The following is an 18,756-nucleotide window of genomic DNA, read 5'->3' as shown; positions in this document are numbered from 1 at the left end:
TAAACAACTCAATTGACGCTTGCTTCTCGACTAATTGTTTCATGTCATTCAATTCCTCATCTTCGGTAATCTCCACGGCAATAGTTCTACTCTCATTTATCGGACAGTTGAAGAACACCCTAATTGTATATTCTTCTTTCTTAATTTTAGTAACTCTGTGTATTTCCCTAGTCATTCCATCAAAATTACACGACTTAGATAGCATGAACATTTTCCGAGAACCTCCATCATACACCGGCAAATTATTCACTCCGACGCCGAGGCTCCCATTAAAGAAACAAATAATGGATATGGAGTTCGTCATCGAAACTGAAAATACACAGTCCATCATATGCAAATAATCTATTAATATCTGAATAAATCAACATCAAATTTATTACCTTAATCAATCTCAAATAATGGCTACACCCTTAATTATTATTCATCATTTGTAAATAATTGCTAAACCCTAACCCCCAAACCACATTATTCATCCTATTGCACAAAATAAAAACTAATCCTACCCAATTCTAGCAAAATTAACAGCCAAAACATTATTCCCCCAATTCTAGCAAAATTTGATGAATATCCCTCTAAAAAATAATTGATAAACCCTCTCATATGTAAATTAACAGCAAAATTAAAAAGAAAAACACACCTGAGAATGGGGGTTCGGTGGGCGTCGATGGTGTCGGATGCGCGACGAGGTCGGAGGGCTAGGGTTAGGCGGCGACTGCAAATGGCAGGGGGTCGAAGTCGAAGTTGAAGGCTAGGGTTTGGGGGGGTTGAAGGCTCAGTCACGAGAGCGTCGGGGTCGGCGGCGACGGAAAATGGCGGTGATCGGCGGCGACGGAAAATGGCGGTGATCGGCGGCGACGGAAAATGGCGGTGATCGGCGGCGACGGAAAATGGCGGTGATCGGCGGCGACGGAAAATGGCGGTGATCGGCGGCGACGGAAAATGGCGGTGATCGGCGGCGACGGAAAATGGCGGTGATCGGCGGCGACGGAAAATGGCGGTGATCGGCGGCGACGGAAAATGGCGGTGATCGGCGGCGACGGAAAATGGCGGTGATCGGCGGCGGGGGTCGACGAGGCCAGCAGGTTTTTTTTTTCTTCGGGGGAGAGTGGTCACGAGATCGCAGAAGGAAAGAAGGAACGAAACGAACGAAAAGAAAGCGGAGTTAGTGGGGTAGGCGGACTGCACGGGACTACTAGTCCCGTGCAGTTCCGTAATTGCAAAATCGACCCTTTTCGGTTGTTTTTGCTAATTAATTTCTGAGACGGTCGATTTTGCACAATAAAATTGAAAAATGGGCTGTTTTAAAAATTTCTCCATGCATTTTGTATTTCTTAATGAACTTAGACTCTTGTACTGTGAAGTTTTGTTTTCTAACAACCAATTCTTCTGTGAAGTTCTGAAAATTTGGTTGTTGATTATTCTCCAAGAATCTAAGTTCATCAAGAAAGAGTTCTTCAAAATTTAATTCAAAGCAGCAAATGTTTAACACAGTTTTATTATTCTCAAGGACCTGATCTGCTTCTTCTAAAAACTCTAACTCTTCATCAAAAATTTCCTCAAAACTTAAATCACACTCTTCTTCTTCTTCTTCTTCTTCTGATCTTTCCTGAATGTAGTTTATTTCTAGAGGCTGATTATTTGGTTGGTCCCCTGGATTAAAAATGTTGAGATCAGCAGTCAAATTCCCAAAGGACAGCTTCATTTGACCAGTTCTACAGTTGATGAGAGCATTAGAAGTGGCTAAGAACGGTCGTCCTAAGATGACAGGTGTCTGTCCTTTGGGATTGGAAACAGGCTGTGTTTCCAAGACTACAAAATCTACTGGAAAAATAAAATCTCCAACCTTAATCAGAACATCCTCTAACTCACCCATAGGGACCTTGACAGATCTATCAGCCAACTGTAAGGTGCATTTGGTTGGGTTCAGTACACCTAGACCCAATTGCTGATAGACTGAATATGGAAGCAAATTGACACTGGCCCCTAAGTCTAAAAGCGCCTTATCAATGTGAGTATTACCAATGATACATGAAATGATGGGGGAACCTGGATCTTTACGTTTCAAAGGTATGGGATTTGACAGCATTTCACTGATATTGGCGGCTAAAAAGACTTTCTTTGGGACATTTATTCTCCTCTTCTTAGTGCACAATTCTTTTAAAAATTTAGCATAAGATGGAATTTGTTCAATTACATCTAAGAGAGGAATGTTGACCTTAACCTGCTTGAATGTCTCTAGGATTTTCTCCTCCTGAGGAGAGTGTTTCCTAGACCTGAGTCTATCTGGAAAGGGAGCAACCGGTCTAAATCTATCAAAAGCAGGCTCAGGTTCGGGTTCAGGTTCTTGGTCATCTGAGGGGAGTGATTGTTGAATAGATTCATCAGAAGGAGAAGGAGAAGGAATTTGTACAGGATCAAGAGTTTGACTTGGCGGAGTTCTCACTTGATTATCGACCTGTCTACCTGACCGAAGTGAATGGATTGCATTCACTTGAGCTTCATAGGATGAACTGCATCCTGTGTTATTAGGGTTGACCACGGGTTGACTCGGAAATTTTCCTTTCTCTCTTTCACTCACGGCACTAGCTAGTTGACCAAGTTGGGATTCTAATCTAGCTATAGCTTGAGTGTTGGAGTTGAGCATTTGTCCGGTTGATTGCATGAAGGAATTCAACGTGCTAGATGTTTGAGTCAACATATTCGTGGTTTGAGTAGAGGCCTTAATTATGGTTTCTAAACCCCTTTCCAAGACATTGAGACGTTTATCTTGATCTGGATTGTGAGGAGTTTGAATTACAGCTTGATGAGGAGGAGACTGATTTTGATACGGCAGATTGGGTTGTTGAAATTGTGAATGAGAATTGAATGGAACTGTGTTTCCCCTAGGAAAATGTTGGGTCGAAGCGGGAGTGAAATTTTGAGTTCCGGGAGAATTTCCTAGATTCCATGCAAAGTTGGGATGATTTCTCCAACCTGGATTGTAGGTTGGAGAAAATGGATCATTTCTAGGGTGCTGGAATGCAGCGTTCATCTGTTCTATTGCGTTGTTATTTCCTAGGAGAGGGCATTCCTCTGAAACGTGGGTAGGAGACTGACAATTATGACATCCTGGGAAAGAAACATGATTGAGTTGAGCTGGAGCTCGTTCCTTAATTTCTAAGGCTTCTAACCTCCGCAGAATTGTCGCCATCTTCGCTTCAGAAGCAATGTTTGACTCCAAGGAAAGACCACTAGACTTAGAATGGGGAACTGATGAAACCCTGTCATCGCACTGTTCCCATTGCATTGTTTTTTCAGAAAGACTCTCCAAAAACTCCCAAGCTTCATCAGCATTTTTCCTCATAAAATCCCCGTGGCACATTGATTCTAAGGAAGTTTTTGCAGAATAATCTAATCCCTCATAAATTATTTGGCACAATCGCCATTTCTCTAAACCGTGATGAGGACATTGGATGAGAAGATCTTTAAATCGGTCAAAATACTTCCAAAAAGGTTCTCCCGGGATAATTTTAAAGTTTTGAATGCTGTTCCTAAGCTTTACCGTTTTATGAATAGGAAAAAATTTCTTAAGAAAAACGGTGACAAATTCATCCCAAGTTGAGATGGAATTTGTTGGTAAGCTGTACAGCCATTTTTTAGCTTTATCCTTAAGAGCAAATGGAATAAATCTAAGCTTAACCGCATCTTCATTTAATTCTCTCATTTTAATCATAATACACACTTCCTCAAATTCCGAAATAAAAATATATGCGTCTTCTGTTTCATTACCAAGGAATTTGGGAAGCATGTTTATGTATTGCGGTCTAAGCTCAAAATTTATTCCATTTGTTTCGGGAAGCCTAATGCACGAGGGGGTTGCATTCCTAATGGGATAGCACATATCCTGAAGAACTGGTTGATTTGCCATTTCTTGGGTTGGTTCAACACGAATTAAACGATGAGAATTATCCCGAACCCAAATTTGCATACACCAAAACAATTTTTTTTTTAAGAAAAGAAAGAAAATTAGTTTTTTTTTTGAGAAGATAAAGAAAAAGAAAAATCCTAACTAAAACAAATCAAAACAATCACTTTTCAATCACTCTAATTCTAGGGTTTAGCCTAATTCACTAGACCAGCTCCTAACCAAAAACTCCTACAGTGAAAAGATCAAAGTTTTACCCAGGTAGTTAGCCAGGTAAGGATAGTACTAGAGGGTGATCAAAGATCAATTAAGTACCTCTTTCCTTGCGGAGCGCTTTACGCAACCCCTAAACCTTGCCTTAGACACCAACTAATCTGAGAAAACTTAAACCGGTTCACTTAAGGATTTCTTGTTCCTTATTGAGCTCGAATCCTTAGGGGCCAACGTCTAATGAGTTTTATTAGGCTTGGGTGGTGTAGTGAGGAATTAGTGATTTTTGGGCTAAGGAAAGGGTGATGAAATCCCTCACCTTATCTTGATTATGGGGTTTTGCCCTTAAAAATATTTTTAAGTGTGTGTCAAATCAAGATGCTCAAATCACTTGGTGAATTCCTACACTATATGAAATGCAACCCTATGAATTAAAAGCAACTAAAAAGGATGGAAAAGAAAAATCTTTTTTTTTAATTAGGGTTAACAATCAAACAAATGAGAAGGGGGGATTTGTTTGAATTTATTATCTTGTTAGTAAATGTCAAAGTGGAGGATGAATTTTATTATGGTCAACAAAAAAATAAAATCTCTTTTTTTTTAGTCCTAATTGTCTCTAATTGTGAAGAAGTAGCTAAAGGGTGGAATTTAAAAACTAGAAAGAGGACTTACCCGAAAGCAAATCTTCAAATCCTAGCTCTCCAATCCGCGATCTTCAAGCTCCAAGCGTTTCCTTCACAAAAAACACACAAGTTAAAGAACCAAAATAATTAAAACCTACTTAAGCACCTTCCCCGGCAACGGCGCCAAAAACTTGATGCGGCATAAACATGTACCAAAAAGGTTGCAAGTGCACAACCGTGTCAAGTTATAGTATTTAAGATATCGATCCCACGAGGAAGGTGTTTTGTAGGAGAAAATATAAAATCGGTTCTTATGTTGTGTGTGTGACAAGTAGGAGTGATAAGTGAATGTGATTGTGGAGAGATAGAGAGAGTGGAAGTGATAGTGTGTAAATCGGCACGAGATATAAGTGAGAGTGGATGTGACAAAGAATGAATATGATCAATAAGGCAAGAAGGAAAAGGAAAATAAAAATCAAGAATAAAGAAAATAAAATTCAAGAATAAAAGAAAATGCAAGAAATTAAAGATGGTGGATTCAATTATAGATATGGGTAATCTACAATTGAACCCACTTCTTAGAAAATGGTAATTCCCTAGAGGGTTCTAGCCTAAAGGCGAATCAAACAAAATAAAAATAAACAAAAAGAAAAACTAAACCCAAGAGGGTTCTAGCCTCAAGGTGAATAGTATAAGAAATTAAAATCTAAACTACAAAATAAAATTGCAAGAATTAAATGCAAGAAATTAAATCTATTCTATAAGCATGAAATAAATCTACACTAATAAGCAATAAAAAGGAAATAAAATAGAAAAAGGAAAGAAAATGCAAACCTCTAAATAATTCTTCATCTCCATCTTCATCATCCAACAAAGAGAAGAAATATTTAAAGTGGTGAAAAAATTATTATTATTAATTGCAACTAAAGTTACAATTTTGGAAGGTCTTCTCAATTAAGAGTAGCCCTCCTCTCCAAAAGGAGTTTACAAAATTTTCACACCTCTAACCCCTCACTCTCTACCCCTATTTATAGTAATCTTCAATGAATATGAGCCATTGGATTTGTCTTGAGCCCCAAGCAACAATCTCCACCTTTGAATTTGCTTTTTGTTCTTCTCTAGCCCAAATATAGGAAGCCCAATTGATTTTCAAAAATAATTTTCTGCAGCAAAGTCCATTTCATGATTCATGATTCATTTGAGAAAATCCAACTCAAGTCCGGCCCAATTTGGCTTTGCAAATCTGCAGCTAAGTGGTTTCCCATTTGATTGAGAAAAATGAAACATAGCAAGTCCAATTGAGCCTAAGTCCCGAAAAATCCACATTTAAAGCTGGTCGGTCTTCATTTATCTGTACACAATTTTCGACCCATGATTTTCATTTGATTTTCTAAATCAAAAGTGAAGAACTGCAGCAACCTCAAGGTCCATGGCATTTAAAGTTTGCTCCGGTCCACATTGATTTATTTTGAGGAAAAAATTGAACATGCAGCAGCAGCAACATGTCCGGCCCAATTAACTTGATTTTCTTGTGAATATCCAATGCAGCAATTCCGGCCCATTTCATTTGCATTTCCAAGCCCATTGAAGAATATTAAAACTGCAGCAGTTGCATTCCAAGTTTTTGCATTAAAAATCCGGTCCAAGAAAAAAATCAAAGCTGCGGCATAGATGGCCCATGGAGCTTCATAATTAACTCTTTGCATCCAAGTCCCAACCAAATCCAAATCTTTCCAACTAATTGCATCCAAGTCCATTCCATTGCTTTTCTTGGTGTATTTATTTTTCTTGCTGGGCTTTGGCTTCAAAAATGTACAAAATAGAGAAGAGAGATTTTTGAGGGGTTTTTACATTTAATAATATCCATTCATTTATGTGTAAACTAATCTAACAACAATTATTAATGGTATATTTATTCATATAAAATAGATAATGAGGGTATAAAATTGTAATAAAATATGATTATCATTAAACTCGTTCAGGTGTTCCTTGAATTTCTGGCTCTCGGACATCCTCAAATTAAACAACTTTTTAATAAGATGTACCTTATTCGTCGCAGAGGGCTGCTCATACATACTGGACAACGCCGCCATGAGATCCGCCGCCGTATTCTGATTCTTGATGTTGAACGCTATTGATTTAGACAAGGTCAACCTGATCGCTCCAAGGGCCTTTCGATCCAATAGCTTCCAATCTGCATCTTTCATATCCGTCGGCTTCTCTCCCAATGGTAGGTATAAATCCTTCTGATAGAGGTAGTCTTCCATCTGCATCTTCTAGAACCCGAAGTTTGTTCCATCAAACTTCTCAATCTTGAATGTTTCCTTCTCAGATCCCATTGTCTCTGACCTCAAATCGCTCGCGCCGAACCTGGTCGCTCTGATACCACTTATTGGGGATACACAACCCCCCTGATGCGATTTGAAAATAGAGATTTAGGAGAGAAGAGAGAAAATCAAACAATCTCAAACACACAAGATTTACGTGGTTTGCTTTTCAATGTGAGAAACTACGTTCACGGTCGCCGCAGGAGAAAAATTCACTATTTTTCGTCTTAATACATCATGCCCTAATCAACCCTTTTATAGACTTAAGGGTTAAACAAGTAAAAAAGGAAACAGATCAAAACAGGTCAAAATTCGAATCTGGGCCAAAACCCGACTCCGGTCGACCGCCGCACCAGAAAGCTGGGTTGCTCTCTGGACTTTGAGCGGTCGACCGCAACGCCATGCTCGGTCGACCGCGACGAAGTCAAAAGTCTGGATTGCTCTCTGGACTTTGAGCGGTCGACCGCTGCGCCACCTTCGGTCGACCGCGACAGGTTTCTGGCCTGTGCACCCAGCTGTGCACATAGGCGGTCGACCGTCGCGCCCTGCTCGGTCGACCGCGATGCAGGAAAAATGCCTCCTTCGTCGTTTTGCTTGAACTTCGCCATCGTCGATCCTGTTCATCCTGTTCCAACTTTGTTCCTCTTCATTCTGAAGTGTAGGGCATGCCTGATAGTTAGGCTTCTCATATCCTAACAAAAACTTCTTTCACAAAATAACCTCCAAACATATAACTCATCCTAATATCATACACTTGCAGTTACAAGTTCTAAAGTTTTGTCCTTCGATCGGCCATGCAGAATGAAAACGTTAAAATGTTAAAAATTTTGTCCTTCGATCGGCCATTAAACAAGCATTACCATCATAACCTCAGCACCAATTCTTTTTATTAGATTACGCATTTAATCACCATCATAACGTCACCACTAATCTCTTTAATATTCCGTTAATCTAAAATTAAGCTCCCTAACTCTTTAGCTTCTCATCATCTGCAACTCCTCTCTCCTCTCAACCCAGAGAGGAGACGCTACAAATCTTTAAATAATAATAATTTATATGGAATTAATAATTCGCGTGAGGGAACATGTAAAAGAGAGAAGAAGATGCGTGAACTTTTGATCCGGATAAATTCACTAGATCAGATCATCAACAAATAAGGCCATGGAGTTTAATGATATCTACTAATCATCCGCTCCGCTCTATTGGTTTCTAAGAGCATCTCCAACAGCTTCCCCATTTCCCACTTTTGGAGAATTTAGTTAGATTTTTGGTCCAACGGATTCCCCATCTCATTCCCCAAAATAGGGATGGAGGAGAAAAAATGAGGAAGCTTCCCCAAATCTGCAGCATTCTCCAAATTTTTGGAGGAAAAAAAAGGATTCTTCAAAATGGGGAAGCTGTTAGAGTTTGTGTAAAAGTTAGTTGGAGAATATAACTTTTACTTCCCCATTTTGGAGAAAATTTTGGAGAAGTTGTTGAAGATGCCCTAAGGTTTGTAGATCAAAAGCGATATGATATGAACATAATTTGTCCGTACGTATGTCAGGTTTATTACTATTACAGTAAAGTGTGCAACCTAGAAGACTAGAATATCCTTATTTCTAATGCTGAGCACATATACTTGCCAACTTGAAAGATGATAATTTTAGATGAGATTAATGCCTCTCTAAACAAGGAGATCTTTTATATATTTTCCATTTATCAGTTGTTTCAATGTTTTAAGGGTTATTTTAACTATTCTTTGTCCTCGCCCTGATGCCCTCGCCCTCAGGAAATTGCATATTATGTGGGATCGTTAAGGAATTTTATTCGATATTTATATTGCAGATGCGATGAGACAGCGTATGTGATATATTAGAGTTTAAATACATGCATCCTAGCATAACTAAATTTCCACGTTTAGACAATAGGAGATAATAAATTGCATGCAAATGATAGTAGTTATTAAGGTTTCTGATTAACTATGTTGCGTGGAAACGGATGCGGGTGCTGCTACGAATGTGGGCACGGGTGGGAGACATGATAAATTTGTAATATGTAAAGTACAGGGACACGAGTATATACATATGTTAAAATCAATAATTTACATAAGATCAATCTTATTTTTCATTCATATGTATGGGAATTAAATCTTTTATTATCTAGATTACATATTGGAAAGCTGCTCACTTTTTAACAAGGCACTCAAACGGTCTACTGAAACTGTATCTCCGTTGCGTATGCGGCCTATATCCAACAAGTTTTCAAAAATGGATGTGAAATGTCATATGTACATTAAAGAAGTGTATGCTAATTAGTATTTTACATTAAATCACACGCTTAATTGAGTACACCTAAATAAAATGTAAGGATGCATTCAAGGAGTGTCCAAGAAAGTACAGGAGCATGCATTAGTTAGGTGTCAGTACATGTAGAACATCAGTTAGAGTACCCAAGTAACAGGCTGAATAATAACAAGAGGATGCTCAATCATAAGGGAATAGAAGAAAATGACAATTGGATTTAAGTTCTCTTCGAGCGCCTTCAACTATTTTGTATAAAGAGTTATTTTTTATTCTTAATTTCCAATATTACGTGTTATAAATATTTTGAGCTAACAGTGTTGATGTTAGAAATAATGAGCTAACATTCAAAATGAACAAAGGGAGCCATCGGCATCCGGCATATTTCGCAAGTTCAAGGATGCTCGGAATTTTTTCTAGTCTTATTGTTTTGTAACCTTGTAGACATGTGTCAAGACTAAGTCTAACGACTAAGTCTAATCTGTCTACAACAACCTAATCTACCTACAACAACATACCAGCAGTATCACAGTATCTAAACTTCCTTCTATAGATTGTTTGTAATTTTGAATTCTTCTGTAACAACTACTAACAAACTGGAATTGTATTCCTAAAGAATAGGATCTGTAACTGTACTCAATCAAACTCTATATATGCAAACAATGCATCACCGTTTAAGGTGTGCAAGCCTTCCAAAACTTCACTTGGTATCAGAGCAATCGATCCTCTCTATCAAGCTTAACATCTTTCAATCATGATCGCTCCTGAATCCTCTTCATCCGCTGCAACCAATATGGTCTCCAATTACTCCACACCACCATCTCCATTCCCACTAATCCAAGTTCACCATCTAATCTCTGTTAAGCTCGACAACAACAATTATCTTCTCTGGCTCACCCAGTTTCGACCTCTTCTAAAGGGGTACGACCTCGAAGGATACGTCGATGGGAGCTTCCCTTGCCCCACACGTCTTCTCCCGGAATCCACAGAGATTAATCCGGCTTATACCACCTGGAAGAAACAAGATCAAATTCTCCTAGGATGGTTGTTATCATCCCTCTCCGAGTCAGTACTTGCTCAAGTAGTTGGCCTCAGTACGTCTCGAGAAGTATGAGAATCACTTCGAAAACATTTCTCCTCTCAATCTCAGTCCAGAGTCTTGTATCTCAAACGTGAATTACAAAATATGCGTAAGGGAAACAAGACAATGGCTGAATATTACCTCCATGCGAAACAACTCGCTGACAATCTTGCAGCCTCCGGCAATACTATCTCAAACACTGATCTGCAGCACATGATGCTCAGTGGTCTTGACTCATCCTATGATCCCATTGTAACGGTGCTCACTGCCACCGCAGCTAATCTCCATATGGATGACTTTTACTCAAATCTGCTAGCCTATGAGATGCGCTCGGAAGCTCAAAATGCCAACTCCCTTCAGCCCATAGCAAATCTTGCCCATCACGGCTCTTCCCGCCCTAACAATGGGTACAACAACTCCACTGGTCCTCGCAACAGGTCAGGCTCTCAAGGTCACAAGAACCGGTCTTCAAACAAGGCTCAGGGACGCCCTCCACCAACTCTCAATGCCCAAGGACCATGCCAACTCTGTGGCATGAAGAACCACACTGCTATGGAATGTTGGTACCGTTTTGACCGCACCTTCACTGTTACCTCTTCGTCTAGCCAACCAACTGCATATGTTGCTGCCCCAGGCTCCCTTCTTGATGGTAATTGGTGTCCAGATAGTGGCGCTACACACCACTTAACCTTTGATCTGAGCAATCTTCACATCCAGACTCAATATGATGGCCCTGATCAGATCAAAGTTGGTAATGGTAATACACTTTCTATTAAACATGTTGGTAAATCATCTTTTTGCCTTAATAATCGAACTTTTCATTTCAATCAAATTTACCATGTCCCATCTATTTCTACCAATCTATTATCTGTATCCAAATTTTGCACTGACAACAAAGTATTTTTTGAATTTCACCCATATTCTTTTATTGTGAAGGATCAGGAAACGGGGACACCGCTGTTACACGGCACGGATAGGGACAGATTATATCATTTTGTCGACAAGCCAGCTAGTTCTCCTTCTGCTTTTCAATCAGAGTCAGTTTCGTTGTGGCATCACCGGCTTGGCCATCCGATGCTCAAAACCGTCAATAAAATTGTGTCCACATACTCATTGCCAGTAGAAAATAAGTCCACATTATTTTGTCATGCTTGTCGTCTTAGCAAGAGTCATAAATTGCATTTTTCTTTGAGTTCCACAGTTTATGAAGAACCATTACAACTAATTGTATCAGATTTGTGGGGTCCTGCTCCAATGCTTTCAAGGAATGGCTCTCGGTATTACTTACTATTAATGGATGCATTCAGTAGATACACATGGGTCTATCCCTTATCTCACAAAAGTGATGCTCTTACTGTCTTTATACAGTTTAAGTTACAAATCGAAAATCTCACTGGCAAAAAGATAAAAAAATTTCAAACAGACAACGGAACTGAATTCAAGAAATTCACTCCCTTTCTACTTCAAAGTGGTGTTCTCCATCGATTTACATGTCCACACACCTCCGCTCAAAATGGATTAGCTGAAAGACGCCACAGACATGTTGTTGAGTCTGGTCTCTCTTTGTTAAACCATGCATCAATGCCCTTAACATTTTGGGCTGATGCCTTCGTCACTAGCTGCTACCTCATAAACAGACTACCATCCTCACCATTGAAGGGTCGAACTCCTCTTGAATTGTTTTTTGGTACCACACCAGACTACAATGCGTTAAAATCTTTTGGGTGTCTTTGCTACCCATATCTCAGACCCTATGCCTCGAATAAATTAGAGAAAAGATCTCTTGACTGTGTCTTCATTGGCTATTGCAGCACTCAAAAGGGTTATATGTGCTATCATCGACAATCCAAAAGACTGTACATCTCTCGCCACGTCGACTTTGAAGAAGAAATCTTCCCCTATTCGGCAGTGCACAACAGCCCACCCAATGTAAGTACTGCTTCTATACCCACTGCCCCTTTACAAACAACATCCATTTTACCCATCTTATCCACCTCACAAACATCTCCCATACCCAATCCTACTTTACTGAATGTACCTTTACAAATACCACTGACCCAAAATGAAATCACACATGCCTCACCAAACAGTGAACCACTTCAAGTTATCACTTCATACACCCAACCACTACCTACTGCTCCAACCTCTACTACACAAGACCTCATTCCCCAACATCATATGGTTACTAGGGAAAAAGATGGTATACGTAAACCTGTTAATAGATTATGTTTGCATGCCACTAAACACCCTTTGCAGAATGCAGAATTGGAGGAACCAACATGCTTCACACAGGCAAAGAATCATCCTCAGTGGCGTAGAGCTATGGATGAGGATAGCAATGCCTTGTTACAGAATGGCACGTGAACCCTCACTCCTGCCAAATGCAATCAGAACATTGTGGGATGCAAATGGGTCTTTCGTATCAAACGAAAATCTGATGGCACTATTGATCTCTACAAGGCTCGCCTTGTTGCAAAAGGATTTAATCAACAAGCAGGAATTGATTATGGAGAAACTTTCAGCCCCGTGATCAAACCCTGCACAATCCGGCTTGTCCTCACCATTGCACTAAAGAACAAATGGGCACTCCGTCAATTGGATGTTCAAAACGCTTTCCTTCATGGTTATCTCACAGAAGAAGTTTACATGAAACAACCACCAGGGTATGTAGATTCAAGATTTCCAAAGCATGTTTGTCGCCTACGAAAGTCTCTCTATGGGCTCAAGCAAGCCCCTAGAGCATGGTATTCGAGACTCACCGGATATCTTTGCAGTCTTGGTTTTGTTAGTTCCAAGGCCGACTCATCTCTGCTCACAAGACAAAATGGTGATTCAACTCTCTTTATTCTGGTATATGTTGATGACATAATCGTAACAGGCACACCTGGAAATCATATCAACACACTGATAACCCAGCTCCAATCTACCTTTGCTATCAAGGACCTGGGTCCATTAAGCTATTTTCTGGGTATCGAAGTCCTTCCAAATCGCAATGGCCTTTTTCTATATATCTCAGCAAAAATATATTCTGGACCTGTTACAAAGTACTAAGTTCGATGGTGTCAAGCCCATTAACACACCCCTGGCAGCAAATAGTCAACTCTCTCAATATGATGGACCGACTCATAGTGATCCTACACGATATCGAAGTATTGTGGGATCTTTACAGTATTTATCTTTCACTAGACCAGACATTGCAGCAGCTGTCAACAAGGTATGTCAGTTCATGCATGACCCTCGTGAAGTTCATTGGTCTGCTGTTAAACGAATTCTTCGTTACCTCAAAAATACAATCAACTATGGCTTGCTACTGTCTATACCCACCAGTCTTACAATTCATGCATATTCAGACTCGGATTGGGCTGGATGTCCGGATGATCGCAGATCTACAAGTGGTTATTGTATTTTCTTTGGTGGCAACCTCATCTCATGGAGTGCACGAAAGCAAAAGACAGTTTCCGATCTAGCACTGAAGCTGAATATAGGGGCGTCGCAATTGCAACTGGTGAAGTTATGTGGATTCAATTGTTAGACCCTAGAGGGGGAGGGGGTGATTAGGGTCTTATGCTAATCTAATCCGATTAAATGCCAATTAAAATTAATTCACAAGTTAATATATCCTACCAAAAAGATATATGCAAGGATATGAAACTAACACAAGGGGTAAACAATATGAACTAAATAGTGGATCATATAGATAATGAGCTATGGCCAATGGCGATATAAGATATGAACATAAATATAAATGAACGCCAAAGCACACTCAAACAAGCAATATGATCACGGAGTTCGGACCTTCCGTCCTACGTCTCCGCTCCCCACTCCCAGGGAGAAATCCACTAACGCAATCCGGTTTGGAAGGCGGAACTTCTTCTACACACTCGGTTTTCTAGCTAACCGAAAACTCTACAACTCACACTCTTGCAATCACACTCTACACCCACTAAGTGTTGGACCTAGCCGTGTCTCCCTCAAGTGCTCGGTTACAACCTCTCCCTAGGCACGTCAACCGACGCCACTCCTCTTGGGACGATCCCCGACTCTCACCACACACTCCTCACTCGGTGTACAAGTGTATTACAAAGTGAATCTCACAATAAGCACAATACAATAATTGATTGTTCTCAACTATGGATGAGAACACAATAAAAGCTCACACTCAATGTTACAATCTCTCACAACCCTAATATACTATGTATGCAAATACAATAAGCTCATGTGGGTGTGTGTAACAATGATATTAAAATTAAATCTAAACTCAATATAAAAACTAGCTTTAAAGAAAGATAATCAAATAACTAAGCAAATGTAAAACTAGATAAGAGTTTAGAAAACTTCTCAATAGATCAAGAGGTAGAGGGAGAATAGTTGGATGCCCAAACACCAATAGATGATCTCCTCAAGCTCTTGTAGAATTGAATCACAAAAGAGAAAGAATTTCTGAAAAATAATTTCTCAGTTGAGAGAAATAAATGTTTGAACACAGATATACAGTTTCTGAAAATCTGCTGACATACACGATTTTGTAAAATCAATTGGGCACAGTAAATCAACTCCAAAAATAGTAAAATTTTGAGGGAAGTTTCTAAACATATAGATAAACATGTCAAAGAAAGAATTTTTTAAATATCACTTCCCATTTATAAAAACTCATCTGTTTTGTAAAACATGCACGAACATGCACGAACGAAAAACATGATTTTGTAAATTCCATTAAACATAACAAATCAATTCCAAACTTGATGAAACTTTGCGAAATGTTTGTAAACATGAAAACACACATGTTAGAAAAAGAATTTCTTCAAATTGAATTTCCATTTGTGAAAACTCATGTATTTTGCAAGTATGTCGAAAACATGAAAACCCAAAACCATGCATGTATATATATAACTATATATATACATAGAAACCAAATACGTGTGTATATATGATATTGAGCTTAAGGTACTTAACACACATAATATAAAACCTAAACTAGATTACCCAAGCCGATCTTGATCTTCAATAAGCTTGACTTGGTACACTTTGCGGATGAAGCTTGAACTTGGATCTTGAACTAGAATTGATAAGCTTCACCGACATTCCGCCAACCTCCTTTGGATATGATCGTTGAAGCTCTATTCCATCCATCCTCCAACAACGTTGTTTGTCTACAATACATAGGAATACACAAACACTAGACAAACAACATTAGTAGTAAATTGTTTGTAAATCATCATCAAAACAAGAAGGCCAACAATCTCCCCCTTTTTGATGATGACAAACAATTTACAAAAAAGAATATATGCATGAAAGGAAATGAATATATAAATTACAATTCACATGCTTATAAACAAAAAAGAATATACATATACTCACAATATTCACAATATTTCTCCCCCTTTGACAACATCAAAAAGGGGACAAAAAGAATAAGAGAGCGAAAGCTCCCCCTATCAATAAGCATAGGTGAGTATAACATATAGAGAGATATAGGGATTGCTCCCCCTATCAAAATGCCATATGGAGTATGCAATAAAAGATCATGGCAAACATGTGAGCAAGCATAAATAATATGCCAAAAATCACTCACATTCAAGAGATGATGAGAACATATATAAGTATATCAAGATGAACATATTGTCTCATATCATAAAAGCCAATGCATAAAATAGATTTATGAAATCAAAAGAAGAGAAACATGAGAATCATGTAAAGAGTTTTCAAATGAAAACAAATCAACCAATTGAAATCATAAATCAAAATTTAAATCATAAAACCAAATCATCATTGATTTTCAAAAAATCAAGAGAGGCAACTCTATCTAGCTCTTTAGCTAGTATCAACCCATATGAATATTTTAGCATCCGGTAAACAATGTTTGGGAATAAACACCCAATAAATCCGGAGGGTTATATAAATACAAACCTCTCATCAAAATCAAAACTAGGAATTATGAAAACAAAAGAATTTGACCAAAGAAAATTTGTTTTCATAAAAAGTTTCAAAGCATAATTTTCAAATAACCAAGAAAAGGAAGAAAAATAAGAATACTAAAATTCTTGGTTTAAAATTTAAATTTGTTTTGGTACCCAAGAACTCTTGGTACCAAAAGATTTAGGGACATGACCCCTATCATTAAAGCTCAAAGCCTTAGGGTTATAAACCCTCTTAGGCACATATGGTGCACTAACATGGTCAAAACAATATTCATTCAAATGACCCTTCCGATTGCAATTTGTGCAATGAAAGAGATCCATTTGTTTTTGTGGACCATTAGCTCGTGCACGGGAATCATTTGCAAATAAAGATTTTCTTTTAAAATTATTTTGCAAATGAGAAACATTCTTAAACAATGGTCTATTTGGAACATATTGCAATTTAGAAGCTTTTTGTATATCAAAACAAAATTTAGCAAGATGTCCAAACCTACCACAAACATCACATTTAAAAACATGTGGTCTATTGGAAGCATTTGTCAAATGAGATTTTCTTTTCAAATCAAAGCAATATTTGGCCAAATGACCAAAACGACCACAATAATCACACTTGAACACACTAGCATGCTTATGATGAACTTTGTGAGAATGAGCATGTGAATGTGTAAGTGTACAAGATGAAGAAATTAATCTTAGAAGATTTGTGTGCATCATAGCAAAATTTAGCAATGTGGCCTTTACGACCGCAAATTGAGCATTTGTAAACTTTGCTATACATATGTGCATAGTGAGTGCTTGGTTTTGAAGAGTTAGCACGAGACTTTGCACATAAGTCCATAAGTTTCTTATGATTATTGATGCATATTTTCAAAGTTGAATCTAAAGATGAAATACTATTTTTCATAAGATTCAAATCTTCATTTTTAGGCACATATGCATTTTTAGAAGTAGAACATAAATAGTTATTTATAAAAGAAGCTGTATCATTCTTTATGTTCTCTACTTCTATCATGGCATCAATCTTAGCATGAGATAGGCTAGCAATAGATGAGATTAAATTTCCATTTTCCAAATTTAATAAGTCATTGCTTTCTTTAAGCATAGTATTTTCATTTTCAATGACGTCAAATTTGGACACTAGCTTCTCATGATCGGATTTTAAAACATCATGCTTGCTTTTTAAATCATTAAAATCATTTTGCAATTTGTTAAAGGTATGCAATAATTTTTCACTAGCACAAGCAAGTTCATCACTAGATAAATCATTATCGGGTTCAAACTCGCAAACCTCACTAGAGCTATCGCCTAGTGACCGTGTGCATGAAGCTCCATATGAACTTGAAGCGGGATCCTCCAAAGCTTGTCGGATCGCCTCCAACTCTCCTTGATGCGCTTCTATGAATTTCCATAATGTATAAGCGCTATCAAAAGAATCAAGCTTGTTAGACATAAATGAATCAAATGCATTTAATAAAAATTCTAACATAAGATTGTTCATAATAAACATCTTTTTATCCTAGGAGCAATATTAATGGCATAACCTAAACCATGCATATCCATAATATAAAAGACAAGCAAGATACAAATATAACCATAACAAGATTAGCACAATAAGATAACTTGGATCTTTAACTCAAGACGATTAGACCTTAAATCAAAGAGCACCAAGCTCTGATACCAATTGTTGCTCATGTATATCACTATCATTTGCAATTCTTTTCAAAATAAATTACCAAAATTTTACAGTTAAGAAATAAAAATTATAAATTAATGAGTAATTTGACTAATTTTTACTCTGCTCTGATACCAAATTGTTAGACCCTAGAGGGGGGGGTGATTAGGGTCTTATGCTAATCTAATCCGATTAAATGCCAATTAAAATTAATTCACAAGTTAATATATCCTACCAAAAAGATATATGCAAGGATATGAAACTAAGACAAGGGGTAAACAATATGAACTAAATAGTGGATCATATAGATAATGAGCTATGGCCAATGACGATATAAGATATGAACATAAATATAAATGAACGCCAAAGCACACTCAAACACAATCAAGTGATCACGGAGTTCGGACCTTCCATCCTACTCCTCCGTTCCCCACTCCCGGGGAGAAATTCACTAACACAATCCGGTTTGGAAGCCGAAACTTCTTCTACACACTCGGTTTTCTAGCTAACCGAAAACTCTACAACTCACACTCTTGCAATCACACTCTACACCCACTAAGTGTTGGACCTAGCCGTGTCTCCCTCAAGTGCTCGGTTACAACCTCTCCCTAGGCACGTCAACCGACGCCACTCCTCTTGGGACGATCCCCGACTCTCACCACACACTCCTCACTCGGTGTACAAGAGTATTACAAAGTGATTTAACAATTAAGCACAATATAGCAAATGATTGTTCTCT

At 38.2% G+C, this 18,756-nt stretch overlaps 1 protein-coding gene across 1 annotated transcript; it reads left to right on the top strand.

Annotated features, from left to right (window-relative positions):
- On the top strand, nucleotides 13,420-13,959 carry LOC109847794 (uncharacterized mitochondrial protein AtMg00810-like). Its single transcript, XM_020417034.1, has one exon. The coding sequence runs from the start codon at nucleotides 13,420-13,422 to the stop codon at nucleotides 13,957-13,959; it is 540 nt and encodes a 179-aa protein (XP_020272623.1).

This window comes from Asparagus officinalis, chromosome 7 (assembly GCF_001876935.1).
Source record: "Asparagus officinalis chromosome 7, Aspof.V1, whole genome shotgun sequence".
In the NCBI taxonomy this organism is placed as follows: domain Eukaryota; kingdom Viridiplantae; phylum Streptophyta; class Magnoliopsida; order Asparagales; family Asparagaceae; genus Asparagus; species Asparagus officinalis.
Note: the sequence above shows the minus strand (reverse complement) of the source record. Positions and strands in the feature narration are given on the sequence as shown.

What these genes read in the sequence shown, in the direction of transcription:
- LOC109847794 (XM_020417034.1), top strand. Translation starts at nt 13,420, where the DNA reads ATGGCCTTTTTCTATATATCTCAGCAAAAATATATTCTGGACCTGTTA.